At 45.9% G+C, this 15818-nt stretch overlaps 1 protein-coding gene across 1 annotated transcript in view; it reads right to left on the bottom strand.

The window, feature by feature from the left end:
- Nucleotides 1-15818, bottom strand: part of PLXNA1 (plexin A1) — a 304322-nt gene that overhangs the window by 104478 nt on the left and 184026 nt on the right. Inside the window, 1 exon segment of the mRNA XM_039843598.1 lies at nucleotides 7007-7077. Coding sequence (XP_039699532.1) covers nucleotides 7007-7077 — 71 coding nt within the window.

The following is a 15818-nucleotide window of genomic DNA, read 5'->3' as shown; positions in this document are numbered from 1 at the left end:
CAGGAAGCCCATACTCACTCACCCACAAACCAGCCCAGGGCTCTGCCCTTAGGGAACGCTGTCACCCCACATCTTCTGTATGGATTTTCCATTCTTACATGCTACACAAACACTACCTCTGTTGATCCCCTCTCTCTCCTCACATCATTGTCTCTCTTGCTATAAAAGAGGCAGAACTCTTTCAGCTTTGATATGGAAGTAAATGCCTACAAAGGGCCCTGCTGTTTGGAACTCTCACCCCCGCCCCACCCCCAACACACACACAGAGTTGAGGGCTAAAATGTAAGGAAACGTTACAGCTCCAGGGAATTCAGTCAGTCAGCTAATCAGCAGGCAGCTAGCTAATCCCGTCCTGTAAATTCCTGAGAGGGTAAGCATCCCAGTGTAGTAGGAAGGAGCACGTTTAGACTCACTCAGACTTGGTTCAAATCCCACTCTGCTGCCACTGGGCTGTGTCTCTGGGCACTTTTGTGGATTTTTGCATTTAGTGTTTATAACAACCTGACAGAAATAGACAACATCATTATTGCTGTTTTATACAGACTAGGAAACTGAGCCTGAGAGATTAATTTCCACATCTGTAAAATGGAACAATGATGGCATCAGCCACATGAGCTTCTTGTGACCAGAAGACCCCAGGTACTATGTACATGCCCAGCTTAACAGCTGTATGTGGTGATGGTCAGCAACTGTTTTTTCTTTTACAGAAACATATTAACTGAATTGTTATTTGTTAAATGAATTATTAAATAGTATTTGATTTGTTAACTTCTGAGACAGCCCGGTGCACCAGTTTAAACCACATATATTGGTAAAAGATTAGGTAAAATAGGGAAGTGAGAAATAGAAACATCTTTTGAATTCAGACTGATTTGAACGTTATCTGGATTAAATGGAATGTTTAGATTGCCATCTTATTGGGTTCAAATAAATGACCATTGTTTTAATCCATCTGTTAGTACCTCGCTAAATAGATAAAAACTGGGGAAGCTCAAGCCCTTGAAAATAATTTATTCTTTCAAGGGGGTCCACCCCGCCCCCCATCCCCCATAGTTTATTTAAGAAGCCTCACTTGCAAGTGATGGTGAAAGCATATAGCAGCAGCTCAGCTCCAGCAAGTTCCAGTTGGCCATGTCCACATTAACCAGACCCCTCTACATCAAAGTCCTTGGAGCACAATGACTCAGTTTCAGGAAACAGTTAATATCCTTCCTCCTTCAACTCAATTGTTCTAACCTCTTTGAAGGCTGGCTCTTTGTGGGGCCAGAGAGGACTGTACAAGTTTCCTGACAGGGAGAAGCTGAAATAGGCTCTGAATGAATCCCATGGGAAAGGGACTGAAGGTTGTCATAAAAAATAGATGTGACACAATAAATGCAGGATGTTCCCTGGGGTCTTAATCTCTTCCTTCAGAAAATCTGAACAATTCCACCTGCTGTGCTGTTGTGAGGTAGAGGAGTGTGTATGTGTGTATGCATGTAAACGTGGGTGCAGTATGTGCTTGCATACATACTTTGGATATTTATTTCTACCCCAACAATAGGATTTTTCCAAAACAAGAGTCCCCAAACTGTGAAGGTCAACCTTACCAATACTCCTCTTCAGTCATAAGTTCTCCATCAACTCTCAACTCAGACAGGCATGTTCTGCAGACCTGCATATATGCTGGGCTTGGCAGGCTTCAAGAAGAGCTGGGAGAGTCCAATGCTGCTAATGTAACCTGTGTTTGATTGACTCTGCTTTAATACTTACTGTGTATTCTACCTGGCATGATCATATTCTGCTTGGCAAACTCTAATCATTCCTCAAAAGCTAAGGCAGGACTTATGCTCCCAGCTACAGTGGAGTATCTTGAAGAAGAACTATGCTCTCCCCTGAGAAAGAAATTTTAAAAGTTGGAATAAAAAATTTTGTTTGAAGGCATCTAAGGACCAAAATAAAGTAGGACTTGAGGGCCACCATTATGAAAAGAAGGGAACTATAGAGAGATGAATATTAATTCTCAGAGTCACTTTTCCCCTCAGAGTTTTTGCCAATTCTTGGTGCAGGAAGGAGAGCTGAGAGTAGGACAAAGAGCTTTGGCTAAAAGGCAGAGAAGACAGCAGGGCTTTTTGGAAATCTCACGGGACTACAGAGAGACAAAATTCCATTGGAGCTTGAGGATGCCAAGGCAGCTAGGACTTGAGGGATCAGAATTACGGAGAGAAAGGAGCTAAAAAGTAGTGTCAACACTTAGTGGTTTTCCTCTTTCAAAGCATTTGTCAGATTCTTGAGCTACTCAGTGCAAGAGGCTAAGAGCTATGAAAAAAGCCACTGAAAGAGAGAGTAGAATTTTCAGAAGTTTCACAGAACAGAGGAAGCAAAATTAGGGGTTTAGAACTCACCGAGGAAGAAGAGTCCTGGAAAGCCATACCCTGCGAACAAGGGTTAATCAGAAGTAGCTTGAACATTACCAAAACTGCAGGCAAGCCTTCGTTCAGCTCAATCCCTCATAGGTTTAGGGTAATCTGCCTTCACTCAGGTGGTAATCAAGGAATAGGGAGGAGCACCTCTCGGAGAGATAATATATTCCAGAGCCACTGTACTTTATCTAAACAATGTGTGACATTCAATCAAGAATTACCAGGCACACAAAGAAAAAGAATCAAGAGAAAAAAACAGACAACAGAAACAGACCCTCGGATGACTTCAAAATAACTACAATTAATATGTTCCAGAAAACAGATGGCGAAAACCAGAATCTCACCAGAAACTGGGAATGAAACAAACAAACTAACAAAAACAAACAAACAAACAAAACAGAAAAGTAAGTGGAACTTCTAGAATTGAAAAAATAATGCAGTAATTAAAATTCAGAATTCAACAGAAAAACTCAGGCGACAGCATGGAGATGAAAAAAAGTAATGAAAAGCAAACACAAAAACAAAAAGCATAGAGATATGTGAGACACAGTAATACATGTAACTGCAATTCCAGAGAGAAGGAAAGATAAAACAGGGCAGAGTTTTATTTGAAGAAATAATGGCTGAGAAATTTCTAAACCTAACAAAAGAACATCAACCCCAAGGCATGAACCCTGTGCAGGGGGAAAAAAAAGGAAATTTATACCTAGGCACATCACAGTCAAACTTCTAAAAAACCAAAGTCAGAGAGAAAATCTGAAAATCAGAAAAAAAAAGAGAAATTAACACAAAGGAGTAATAATAACATCAACAGCTGACTCATCCAGGGAAAAACAGACACCAAATAATAATGTGAAAATACGTTCAAAAAGAGCTGAAAGAAAGGACTGCTATACTCTTCAGAATAAAGATATTTCCAGACAATTAAAAAGAATTCGTAATCAGCAAAGCTGTGCTAAAAGAAATACTAAATGAGTTCTTTATTCAGAAGGAAAGTAATCTCAGGAAGAAACCAAAAAATCCATCAATCGATAAAGATACAGAAAATTCAAATTTAAACATGACAGACCACCTTAACCTAATTGACAAATACGGAATACTACACCCATTGAGAGAATACACACTATTTTCAAGGGTAATGGAAGGTTTCCCAAAACTGGGTCATAAAACAAGTTAGAACATTTTTTTAAAGGCTTTAGAGTATCTCTAATCACAATTAAACTAAAAACCAATTATTAAAAAGGTAACTAGAAAATTACCAAATGTTTAAAAATTAAGCAATATATTTTAAAATAACCTATAAGACAAAGTAGAAATCAGAATGAAAATTAGAAAAATTTTGAACTGAATTATAATGAAAATACAATGTCCTGAAACTTGCAGGATATGGCTAAAGCTTTGTTTACAGAGAAATTAATACCTTAAATGCACATATTAGAAAAGAAAGAAAGCTGAAATGGTGTTTCAATGCTCTTCATATACAAATACAATCAGTAACCTGATTACAAAGCTCTGCCTTCTGCAGATTTCTTCCAGCTTCATCCTCATTTTTCTTCTCATTCATTCCTCTCCAACTACACTGGCCTTTCAATTCCTTGAATATGCTAAATTACTTCCTGGCCTGGGGACTTTGCACAAGCTAATCTTTCTATTTGAAATGCTCTTTCTCCTTCCTTCCTCTGGCCAACTTCTCATCATTCAGGAGTCAGCTTAAATGTCATTTCCTTAGAGGAGAATTCCCAGCTTCCAAGTCTGGGTTAAGAGACTCAGACATGGGCTACTTAATTCAAACTGTCTTTCACAGCTCATTACTGTAATCAATCATTGTTTGAGCAATTGCTTTTTGTGCAATTAATTAAAAAATATTGTTTGTCATTTCCCAAACACTATAAGCTCTTTGCTAGTAGGAACTGAAGCTGTCTTGTTTATTATTATATTGGCAGCACCTAGTATGGTGCTTGGCAAATATTAGGCACTCTATACATGCGTATTGAATGAATGAATACATGGACATCTAATTAACTATCTCAGTAACCACTCAGTTTACTCAAAGTTGTTAAAAGATGCTCACTGTCTTGTTAGGAAACACCAATATTACTGCTGTCAGCAGTTGGCATTTATTTTCGTGGCATTTGCAATGCAATTTACGGTCATTTGCTAATCCAAGAAATCTCTCAATTAAGGATTCTGCCCCTACCCCTAAGGTTTGAGCACGATAATTTCTAACTCTACACTGCTTCCTGTTTGTTTGGGAAAAGACAAAATATTATTTTAGTAAACTCAATTTATTACATCTGTTCCATGCTATGCCAAGGTAGGTGTTATAAAAGTGATTCAAATAATTGCCATTATTAGTAACAGTTACACTATACCAACAATTGTTGATATCATAGGTCTACTTTTTATGTGATATCTCACCCAAAGCTTTAAAGGGGTTGTTCATTTCTCCTTTGTAGATAGGGAAACCAGAGTGGTGAAGCAACTTGCCCAAGAGCACAGAGCCAATCAGAAGCAGACCTGAGGTATGATTTCAGGTCCACGAGACTCCAAAGCCCAGGCAGGCTCTTAGCTCCATCTTGCTGCCCTTCTTATGTTCAGAGGGGGCTTTCGGGGGACAAGGAAGATGCAAAGAAAATAGTGAAGAACAGCGGCTCCAAAGCAGTCTCAGCTAAGCCTGACCCCAGTTTGGCAGGTAAGCACATGTGACCAAAGACAACCTCTCTAGCCTCAGTTCTCCATCTGTAAAATGGAACCAACAATAGTAAATGAGACTATACAGTCGAAGTGCCTGCAGAGCATCTAGCACTCAGTAACATGCTTAATAAGTCATTATCAAGGGATTTTGCAAACAAATAACCTTTCACTTCACTCAGATTCAAAATATACTCATATGCCATCTCCTCTTTGCCTTCTGAGGATATAAGGATGAGAAAGAATATGACATTAAAGTCAAATGCACTAAGCCAGGGGACCAGGAGGCCAGAAGTCCACACTCTCAGGACGGTGAGCCATCTGGCAGGTGACAAAATGCCGTGGTCCCCAACAGTAAAGCTTCTTGGCTTCTCCCCAGAGCTTCTTCCACTAAGAAGGTGGTTTCATGATCCAGGTGAAGGGAGAGGGGGCTGTGAATCTGGCATCACTGCCCTAGGAGTGGGCAAGGCAAGGGGACATACTTCGATTTTGTCCTTTCCAGAGGTCACTCTACTAGGGTGGCATTACCCATCTGCTTCTGGGATGTGACTGCTTCCCAACCTCTCTCTCTCACTGACTGTGATCCTGAGTATTTCTCAACCCCAGATGAGCAGGACGGGCCCTTGTCTATGAGAGCAGGAGTGTCTGTGTGGGGTGGCACACACACCGAGCAAGGACAGCTGAAACATTCCATTCTTCAAGGTCCACGTAGCCCATTGAGCTCACTCACACCGGGCCCTATGGGATCCCAATGGGCAGGCGTACGACCCTTCCTCACTGCCATCCACCAGCTGGAAAGTTCTTTCTCTGAGTCTCCAATTACTGCTTTGAGACTTGAACTCTCAAGATAACTCTTTCTCTTCCCCAAACCCACTCTTTGGCCAGTTCTACCACAACCTGGTGCTATTTCCCCTCAGCTTCGGGTGTCCCATGGGTACCCCGAACCTGTACTGCTTGTCATATGCCCCTGCCCCTCCTGGTTCCTCACGTAGTTTTTGTCAGCAGTCGTGTTCACAAGCAGTGTGTCACCTCCTAGTCACTCAAACTTTGTTTCCTTCTTGTGGTGCCAGACCCAAACACCCATCACGCTGCACTGTGACTGGTTTGCCTAAGAATCATCCTGACTCACCCTTGGGAGGAAGAGACCCGTAAGGAAAGAAAAGGAAGTTGTTTGGAGCCCCCAGTTACTCTATGAAGGTCTACTAGTTTCAAGGAGACCATTTTCATATGAAGGACACAGAGCAAAAGGCCTGCTTCTCCTTTCCCCACAGGAAGCCCGGACCCCTTCCTGTGACCTGTACCCTGAACTGCGTCTGCACTGGATACACCGCATGCATCTCCGGTCCTTAATGTTCTGGCTCCAAGGCCTCCCCTGACAGCGCGGGAACATGACAGATGGGGCAGAACACTGAGCTCGGCACTGCATGATCTGAGCAAAGAGACTGGTGTCCCTGAGCTCCAGTCCTTCTGGGAGTAAAACAGGGGCCACCCTGACTGTCATCATGCAAGAGCTCGTGGCATAAGGCCAGGCATGCAGGTGTGCCCACAGGGAACAGACCCCCTTTGAAAGCCACCTCCACAAATGGGGGGCCAGCAACACTCTTTCCTTGACTCCCCCAAGGGCCTAACAGCTAGCACCTGGCCCAGCTCGCAGGATACCTAGCCTGAAACAGCCCTGCCAGTGCTGCAGTCCCACTCCCATTTGCCAGGTTGCTAGGGTAGAAGTGGGTGCTCATGTGGCCAATTACAGATGACCAATGGCTGCCTCAGATCCAGGTGAAAGAACTCAGTAACAGATGGTCCTCTGTGTTATTAGAGAAATTTGAAATTAGGCAGGTGGTGGCATGTTTCAAGCCATGTGTGGAAATTTTTACAAATATAGGCTAAGTTTATGAAGAATAATAAATTCTTACTTTATCGAGTCCTCCATTTTCAAAGCTGCCTCATGGAATTGCTGTGAAGACAGTTTATACATCTCAGCATTCTACAAAGAGAAAAACAGAACTGGTTACCAAAGACGAAAATTTCCCTCTGGCCGCCTCACGGGATGCAACTGCTTTAAAAATCGACAGATGCTAATTTCTTGACCAGCATCAAAGCAGACTGGTGATTGATCCACAGCTTGGTTCTAGCTCCCACCCTAGACCAACCATGGCTACAGAATCCTAGAGGAGCAAAGGATGGTAGGACATATGGATCCTCTAGTTCAGGGGTCAGCAACCCACTGCCTATGAGCAAAACGCAGCCTGCCACCAGGTTTTAAAATAAAAGTTTTATTGAACATGGCCACACTCGGGACTAGTTTACACATTGGCTGTGGCTGCTTCTGTGCTGCAATGGTCAAACTGAGTCACTGCGACAGAGACTGTATGGCCCACAGAGCCTAAAATATTTACCATCTTTAAAGAAAAAGTTTGTGGAGTCTGATCTGGTCCAACCCTTATTTTATAGGTAGACTCTGCTGCCCAGAGAAATGAAGTGACTAGAACTCAAAGTCACACAGCAAGTGGCAGTGCCAGGACTACAGCCCCAGTGTCTGATCCTGAGTTGGGTGTGTGCCCTGCTGCCTGCCAAGACCACAGCACTTCTCGGGATAGCAGCTATCCATCCAGAGCCTTGAAAGGCATACACTTCCATCCTTCCTGAGGTTACCTAGTGAGTGTGCACGTACAGAGCCAGGCTGGTATGGGGCACAGCTGGGCTTGCAACAAGACAGAGCTGGGTCGAACCCTGAGGCCACCACAGTATGACTCTGGGTAAGTCACTCCACTTCTTTGCACCCCAAAGATGAGTTGCTCCAGGCCACACAGGCCCAGAACCCAGTACTCTCCACTAGTTTCCTGAGAAAACCAACAGAAACACCACTCTAGCCCCACCTGCCAACATGCTCTCCCAGCAGAGCACCGTAAAGCTCACAATTAGATAGACAGCATTCTTGCAGGAAGCAGTCTCAAGAATGAAGCCATCCAGCGGACAGCTCAAGACAAAGACTGCAGTCAGACCTTCCCAGCAAGGGTGCCAAGACAGCAGCAGATGCCACCCACACAGACAGCCCAGCCCAAGGAAATGAACCCCTCCTTATACTGGAAAAGGTGACAGGAGCCCAGACCAGAGCCAGACAGGGAGAACACCTTGCCCTATCACCTGTCTACAGGGAAGGTAACCAAGGTGGGATGGGAAGCAACTCCCCTAAGACCTACCGGACATCAAAGGTGGAGTCTGGACATGAACCAGGTCTTCACCCCAATCCCTGTACCATGGCCTCAAGGAAAAGCCAATCAGGAGGTGAACATGGAAGGGTGTGCCTGAGGAAGCACAAATCGGGTAGGAAACACCGATATAGAAATTCTGCTGGGGTGAGGTCAATACCAGGACAGGCCTTCCGCCCCAGCAGCTGAGTGAGCCTGGGCAGGTCGCCCTGTCTCTCCCTGGCTCAAGTCCTCACCTCTGAACTGGGGAGATAGCTGACACCTCCCTCTGATGGCCATCAGTCACACGGCTAGGAAATAAGAGGCTCCCGGCACTCAACGGGCACAAAATAAATAGGGGTTCTCCCCTCACAGACAGGCTGCTCTGGCTCCTGCAGGCATGTGCTCACTCCAAGTCACCCAGCATATTTCTCTACAGAGCCCTGATGTTCCAAACAAAAGATCATGATTTTGCCTCTACCAGTCTGACATTTAACTGGCACTGACTGTCATGGATGAGGGAGTAAGGACAGTGATGAGCCAAATCTGGGCCTCCCCTCCACTCTGAGCAGAAGCTCTTCTGTGGCACCCTAATGGGGATCTCTGAGACTCAGTCTGTACCTCCCATTCAAGGGCCATCACAGAAGACTGCACAGTCCTGAGACTCAAATTTTAACTTTTGCTTTGGCGTACATGCTGGCTGTGTTCTTTGAGTCACTTTCTTGAACCTTGTTTTCTAGCTGTAAGAGAAGATATTCTTTCCCTCACAGGGTGGCTGAGAGATGGTGCCCAGTGGAGCCTGGCTTATGGTGCCCACTCTATGCACCATAGCCATTGTCATTGCAACATGGATCTTTCTGAAGCTAACATGTGCCTTACTTAAGCATACCCTATCGATCCTGATCTGTTTCCTTTCCCACAAGACAGCCTCACAGCTCAGGCCTTCCCCTCTTCGGAGAAGCATCAGGTCTCCACATTCCAGGCCCTACCACCCGTCAGCGTCCCTTTCCAAGGGAGTATCCATGTCCCAGATGAACTTAGTATGCTGTGGGCTGATGGTTACCTCAGTGCCTTTGCTCTGACCCTGCATCTCTAGGCACACAGCCTGGCTAGAGCGAACTCAGTAAGCAGTTGGGCTGACCATGAGCTCAGAACGAACATGTGGTCAGCTAGATTTGTCACGGGAAGTGCCCACAGGCCAAGAAGTGGTTGTGATTACCCAACTGCAGCTTCCTCTATTGTCTTGCAGAATGACTCAGAGGATGCCCGCTTCCTGCCATGACCCACCTGCCTTGCCATCTAATCTACCCGAGCAGACCCTGGGAAGAACTGGGCACTGCAGAGTGCCAAACCACTGCTTCCCTCGCACAGGAAGGTCCTGATCCAACCTTGGGAGTGCTGAGCCAGCTTCCTATGTTCATGACCCCATGTCCACCAGGCCTTCCTGTGGCTGCTGGAGAGCACCCAGACCCCTCTGCCAGGAATGGCAGGGCACTCTACCAACCCCTGGACCACACCATCATCAAGGGGCTTCTAGAAGGACTGCGGGCCACCAATGTTCATCCCAGGAACCCACTGAGTGCCAGGGGATTCCAAGACAAGTACGCCTGCTCCCAGGCCTCATGGGGCTCACAGACAATGCAACATCACAATTACAATGAGATGTCTGACCAGCTGTCCCAGGTGCTGTGGGGAAACCAGAAAGGACAGCCTGGCAGAGATCATCAGACTGGCTTCTTAGTAGAAGACCGAGGCCTAATTTTTTTTTTTTTTTACATTAAATGGTGTTTTTGGAGGAAAAAAAACCCCAAAACAACACAGTATTTATACATGGTTTAAAAAGGCAAAAGCAGAAAGGACAAAGGATAGGTATCTGGTGACCAGGGCTCTTCCTTCCTCCGCTGTGCACACATGAGTGAGCTCACTTATGCACACCCACCTGCTGGCACATGATGTGCCACTCTTTATTTCTTCATTTACTTCTCAGAGGCCTCACCCATTTTATGAGCTGAGTAGTGTCCCATTGTAGGACTCAGCATTCCACAGCTCATGTTAGCGGTTCCCCACCACTGATATTAGGCTGTTCCCCATCTTCCGCTATTAAAACAATGCTGAAAGGCACATCATGGCATCTATACCTTTGTGCTTGAGTGAGGCTATCTGAAGGTTATTCTAGGAGTCAAATTCTTGGGTCAAAGGGTTCATCCAATTTTAATGCACCAAGTCTTATAGGATGAGCAGAAATGAGCCAATAAGGAGGAGGTGTTGTAAACACAGGCAGCTAGGAGTGAGGGACACCCCTTGGTAGATGCTATAGTCACACCAGGTATAAGGACCATAGAAGGGGCTCGAGAGGAAATCAGCCTGGGACCCAGTAGAGGGCAGGGGGAGGGTCTCAACTGCAGGCTAACAGCCTGGACCTCAACTCAAAGGCAATGAATGCGTGGGGAAGGAAGCTTTTATTTTTTAAGTGAGGGTGTGGCAAGGTTAACTTGTATTTCAAAAAGAACATTCTGGCATCTAAATAGATGGTAGAATACAGTACCAGCAGAGTGCCTGGGTCCCCACAGCACAATCCCATAGTGCCTGGAGACACTGCCTATCCCGAAAAGAGTTCTGTTATGCATTCATAAATCACTGAGAAAACGCTCTGAAATGCACCGTATTGAATCCACACACATTAATTAGCACCCACTGATCATAAACTGTTTTTACTATGGGATTTTTCTTTCTCATTACGCTCTTCTGATTCCCAATTTTGGAGTCTTTTCCTCTGCCCTATAAATGGCCATCCCTCCCCCTCCTCCTCCAGCTACTCTGTATGCACATCTGAAACCAGAAGACCTGATCTTCATTAATTAAATCTGCCATTAAAAATTAAATAACGTGAGCAAGAAGGTGTGTTATCTCTATGGGTTTCAAAAGTCGCAGTGTTTCTTCAATTACTTCCCAAGCGGTTTTCATATTTCATACTGTCTGATTTCTCCAAGGGCCTTGATTTGCAAGATCAAAAGAGCGAGAGGGTGTGGGGAAGCGCGGAGAAAAGGCTCAGAAGGGGAGGACAAGGAAACAGTACTGGCAGGCCAAAGAAATGGTCCTGCTGCACCCCCCAGCCCCCAATAAGGAGACACGACACAGGATTGGGGGAGGCCTGCGTCACCCACTAGCCTCATTCGTGCAGCAGGTGCAGGCAATCTTGGACAGAATGACACCCAGGCTCATTCTGACAGCCCGCAGAGGAGCAACTGGGGAGCTTGTGAGCCCTGACAGACACACCTCTGCAGTGAGTGTCATGGGAGATGAAGAGTCTACAAGGCATTTCTGTCCAACAGAAGGACAGAATTAATGTTTAAGAGCATTCCAGAATCAAGTGAGAGACTGCCCAGGGCAGTGGGGATGGGGATGGGCCCTAGAGTCAGATGGGCTGAACTCAAGTCAGGACCAGCTCCCATGAGTGTGTAAATGCGGGCCAGTGTCCAGACCAGGTGTCTGCCTCCTCGGCTTCTCATCTGTAAACTGAGAACACTAACAGAGTCTCCCTCATACAGTTTTGTTGGAAATGGTATAGATGCCAAAGAGATAATGTGTACAAAATGCTGAGAACAGTGCCTGGCACAGAGTAAACTCAATATACGTTTTAAGAACTTAAAATCCAAATGCATACTAACCCAGGAATATATTTGGAAGAGAGACTTGGGAGTGCTAAAAGACTGAGGGAAGGTTCCTTGAGAATGGAAAGTTCATAAAGAGAGAGATTTTCACCTATTTTCACCTATCTTGCTGATCTATCCCCAGAGCCTCTAACAGTGCCTGGCATGCAGTAGGTCTTCAATAAAAAGTTGTCAAGTAAATGGAAGTAAGAATCGGAACCACTACAGAAGTCCAAAAACACCATAAGGACATGGTCATTTGCTTAGTCACTTAAGGTGTGCTGGGCTGCCACTCTGCGCCAAGGACAGAGCCAGGTGTGGACACAGCCTTGTAAAGAAGCTTGCAGACTGGGTGGATAGAGCCCAGCTGGGAACATAGGGCATGATCAGGACTCAGAGGAGATCAAGGGCTGGGGTGGAAAGGGGGCCACCGGGTTAAGTGAGAATCAGGAACTCGGACCCTTTCCTCGAAAGTGAGAGCATTTACACAAATGTTTTGGAAAAATGTAAATGACACTCACTGGTTCTGTTCCATGGCCACAAGCACTGTCAAATCAAACGGGGAACAAATTGCTCACAAGTTTCCACAGTCCACTCAGGCCAGGTGCTGTGGCAGGGACCTCCAAACAGGCTGACTCCTTCATGCCCAGAGCAACGCTTCAAGGTAGAAACATCTATGCCTCTGCCTGATGAGGACGGGCTCAGCCAGGCAAAAGGTCTGCCCGGAAACCAGATCTCAAGGCAGGGGGGCAGGGCCCCGAAACAGGTCAGTCAGCCTCCTACATGGTGCCCCTGCCTCCTCCTGTGCTCAGCTGTCCCCAAGAAGAAAAATCACAAACCAAAGGCCATGTGGACATGACATATGTAGAAAACTGTGACGCCGAGGACTCTGGCTGCTGGGGGCATGGGAGCATTCCCAGCCAATTAGTGCCACTGGATAAGGGCCCAGGGGTGAGGGCTCAAGGAAGAGTTGGGACGGGAGAACCCCAAGCCCAGGTGCTATCAACATATCGAGGGCCGGTCATCTGGGCAGCTGTGGATCTCACCAGCCGAATTATCAAAGCTTCCCAAAGCTCCCGGGAACGCTAAATTTAAGGGAATAATAATTAATAATAATAATAATAATGTATTTAGGATTTGGAGAATCTCTGACTCGAAAATAACAAAAAACACAAAGAAGAAATTAACTTGTCTTTTGTAAAAAGTTCAAATAGTCAATATAAATTTTTTAAAATCTCAGGATACAGTCACCTAACTACACAATCGGTGAACAAATGGAAATTAAGTTTGGTCAAGTGGCTTAACAGTTGTTTTTTGGCTGTGTATGAAATCAGTCCACTATGTCTTTGTCCTGTTTTTCTCTTCCTCGCACTGGTCCCTTCCCCCTACACTCAGCTGACACCCGACCTAAGTTTCAAAACTACTCCTTTCTCCCTCTCTGAATACTGTTTTTTTTCATACCCTTCTCTTTATACTGTTTTTTTTTCAGCCACTGCTACTGCTAAAAATAGCCTAAAAATGAAGCTAGCCAGTTATGCCCTGCTCTGCTGTCATGTGGAGAGAGGAACCCTTTTTCCAGACTCGCTCTGGCACTGACCCAGGATGGGGGTACACAGACCACAATCTTCGCCTCTACCCCAAGACCTGCCCTCAGCAAAGTCCATCTGGGATCCCTTCAATACCAGAGTTCCTTCCTTCCACACTCTCTTCGGCCCAGGCCCACCATCCCTTAGGACTGCCCTATCTGAAAATGACGAGCCTCCAGATCCCCCTGACCACTCTGGTTACTTTTCCATTTCTCCCATGTTCTTCTTTCCTGCCTTCTGCTCCTGCTGTCAGTGAGCCTCCAGGTTATAGCCCCATCCTAGCTCCCTTTTCAGCCCTTCCTTAAGTCTGCTTCCCTTCTATTCAGTTTGGGTCTGGCCCTGTCCCTCTCATTACATTCTAAGACCCTTGGGCTCCTCACCCTCTAGGGCACTGACATCAAGCTCCAAACCACTTGTCTTTTCTGCCCCTGGGCCTAGGAGACCCCAAGTCCGAGATCTGCTCTGACTGCAAACACTGCAAGCTCAGGGCTCTACCCTCAGGTGAGCCTTCTACATAACTTGTAATTCTCGACATTACGGGCAAGCTTCCCTGCCTGTTCTCAGTCGCTGCCCTGACCTTAACTGATACCCACAGTCCTGAATTCTACAGTCGGCAGGTGACCATATCTTGACTTCGGTGACAGAAGCTACTGCTAGGCATGAACATGTGCACATTTCCTCCGATAACAATTGTGCCCCTGCCTATGCCTATGACCCTTCACCCTCACAGGAGAGCCCACCATCCAAGTTCCTGAGTTCCAGTGCCCATGGTGACAAGGGAAGATGACCCCCACCCTGAGCCTGTTTCTTCACTGGCCCCACAGAGAGAATGTCTACCTATCCTTCAGGGGAGCTCTGAGCATGCAATGAATAATGGATACAAGCATTCTTAGCACAATGGCCAGCACTTCAAGGTTCATTTGTTTCTTCCTTTCATCCGACAAATATTTATTGAGCGCCTGTTTACCAAATCTTGCTCCATAATCAGGAGGCATAGTAGTAAAGAGAGACGGTCCTAGCCTTCCCGGAGCTAATGGTCTAGATAAGCAGAAGAAAACAATTCTACTCAGTAATAAGTGCCAGAAAAAGACACAGCAGGTTAAGGAGATAAGGAGCAACGAGTGGGGGTGGGATTATTTTAAATAAGTTGATCTAAGAAGGCTGAGGTGACTTGGGGTAGAGATCTAAATGATATGAAGAGGGAAATACAATTTGGGGAAAGGTCCTTAGGTGGGATTACTTGACGGGTTTTTGGTAAAGCAAGAGGAACATGGATGGAAGACATTAAGACAAGAACAGAGGCAGTGGAAGGAAATAAGGGCTTAGCCACACTCATACATCGCCTGTTCTAGGGTTGGCAAGAAGCCACTGGTGGTTTGATCAGGGAGTGATATAATCCAACTTCCACTCTGGAAGGATCATGACTGCTATGTAACAGAGAGTCCACTGAGAGGAGACAGTGGAAGCGCCAGGCCACCTGGAGGCCACTGCAAGGAGAGATGACAGGGCATTACTGAGGCAGTGATGACCACACTCCGCAACACTGGCGGTGGGGAAGCAGACCCGTACCTCAGTCTTGGCCCTGCTGAGTGGAAAATATCCTGGACACAACCAACAAAAAAGTCAAGAAGGCTGACGGGATATAAATGAGGAGCTCAGAGGAACAGCTGGGATCCAGGCTATGAATTTCATGGTTTTTGCTGCAATACCTATTCAGTAAGTCTTAGCTGAATACTGAAATCCCCTTTGGCCTTCATCAGACCCCTGCTCCATTCATGATCTGATCTCATCCGTATTTCCTCTTCTCCTTTTTCAGACATGCTGCCTTCAGAATTCTCCTCACCTCTGATTCTCTGCTCTCTGTATTTCCTACATTAGTGAAGACCACCCCGCCCCCCACCCCTGCCAACTCCTGCATGACAGGCGACCTATCAATTATCACTACTGCGGCCCCCATATCAAGCTGGAAACGAAATGTGGGTAACTACACTGCTTGCTTGTCTCTGAAGCCTTTCCTTCCTCCCCGATGTCACTGCTTTCATTCGATCTTTATTACCTTATGGGTGGACTATTACAAGGGTGTATTCATACACCACGCTGGTCCCTTCCCATCTGCAGAGCAACGTCCAAAACTCTCCCTTTGAGATATCCCTAATAAGTGACCTTGGTACTGCCCCTGGTTGATTCTGCACTTCACTGGCCACGACCCACTGTTTTCCAAGGCTTCATCACATTCTCTGTATTGTTTCCTCTGCCAGTTCTTCCCCGTCCATCTGAGAAACTCTGATCCATGCTTTGAGA

This window comes from Pteropus medius, unplaced genomic scaffold, assembly GCF_902729225.1.
Source record: "Pteropus medius unplaced genomic scaffold, Ma_sr-lr_union100, whole genome shotgun sequence".
NCBI lineage: Eukaryota > Metazoa > Chordata > Mammalia > Chiroptera > Pteropodidae > Pteropus > Pteropus medius.
Note: the sequence above shows the minus strand (reverse complement) of the source record. Positions and strands in the feature narration are given on the sequence as shown.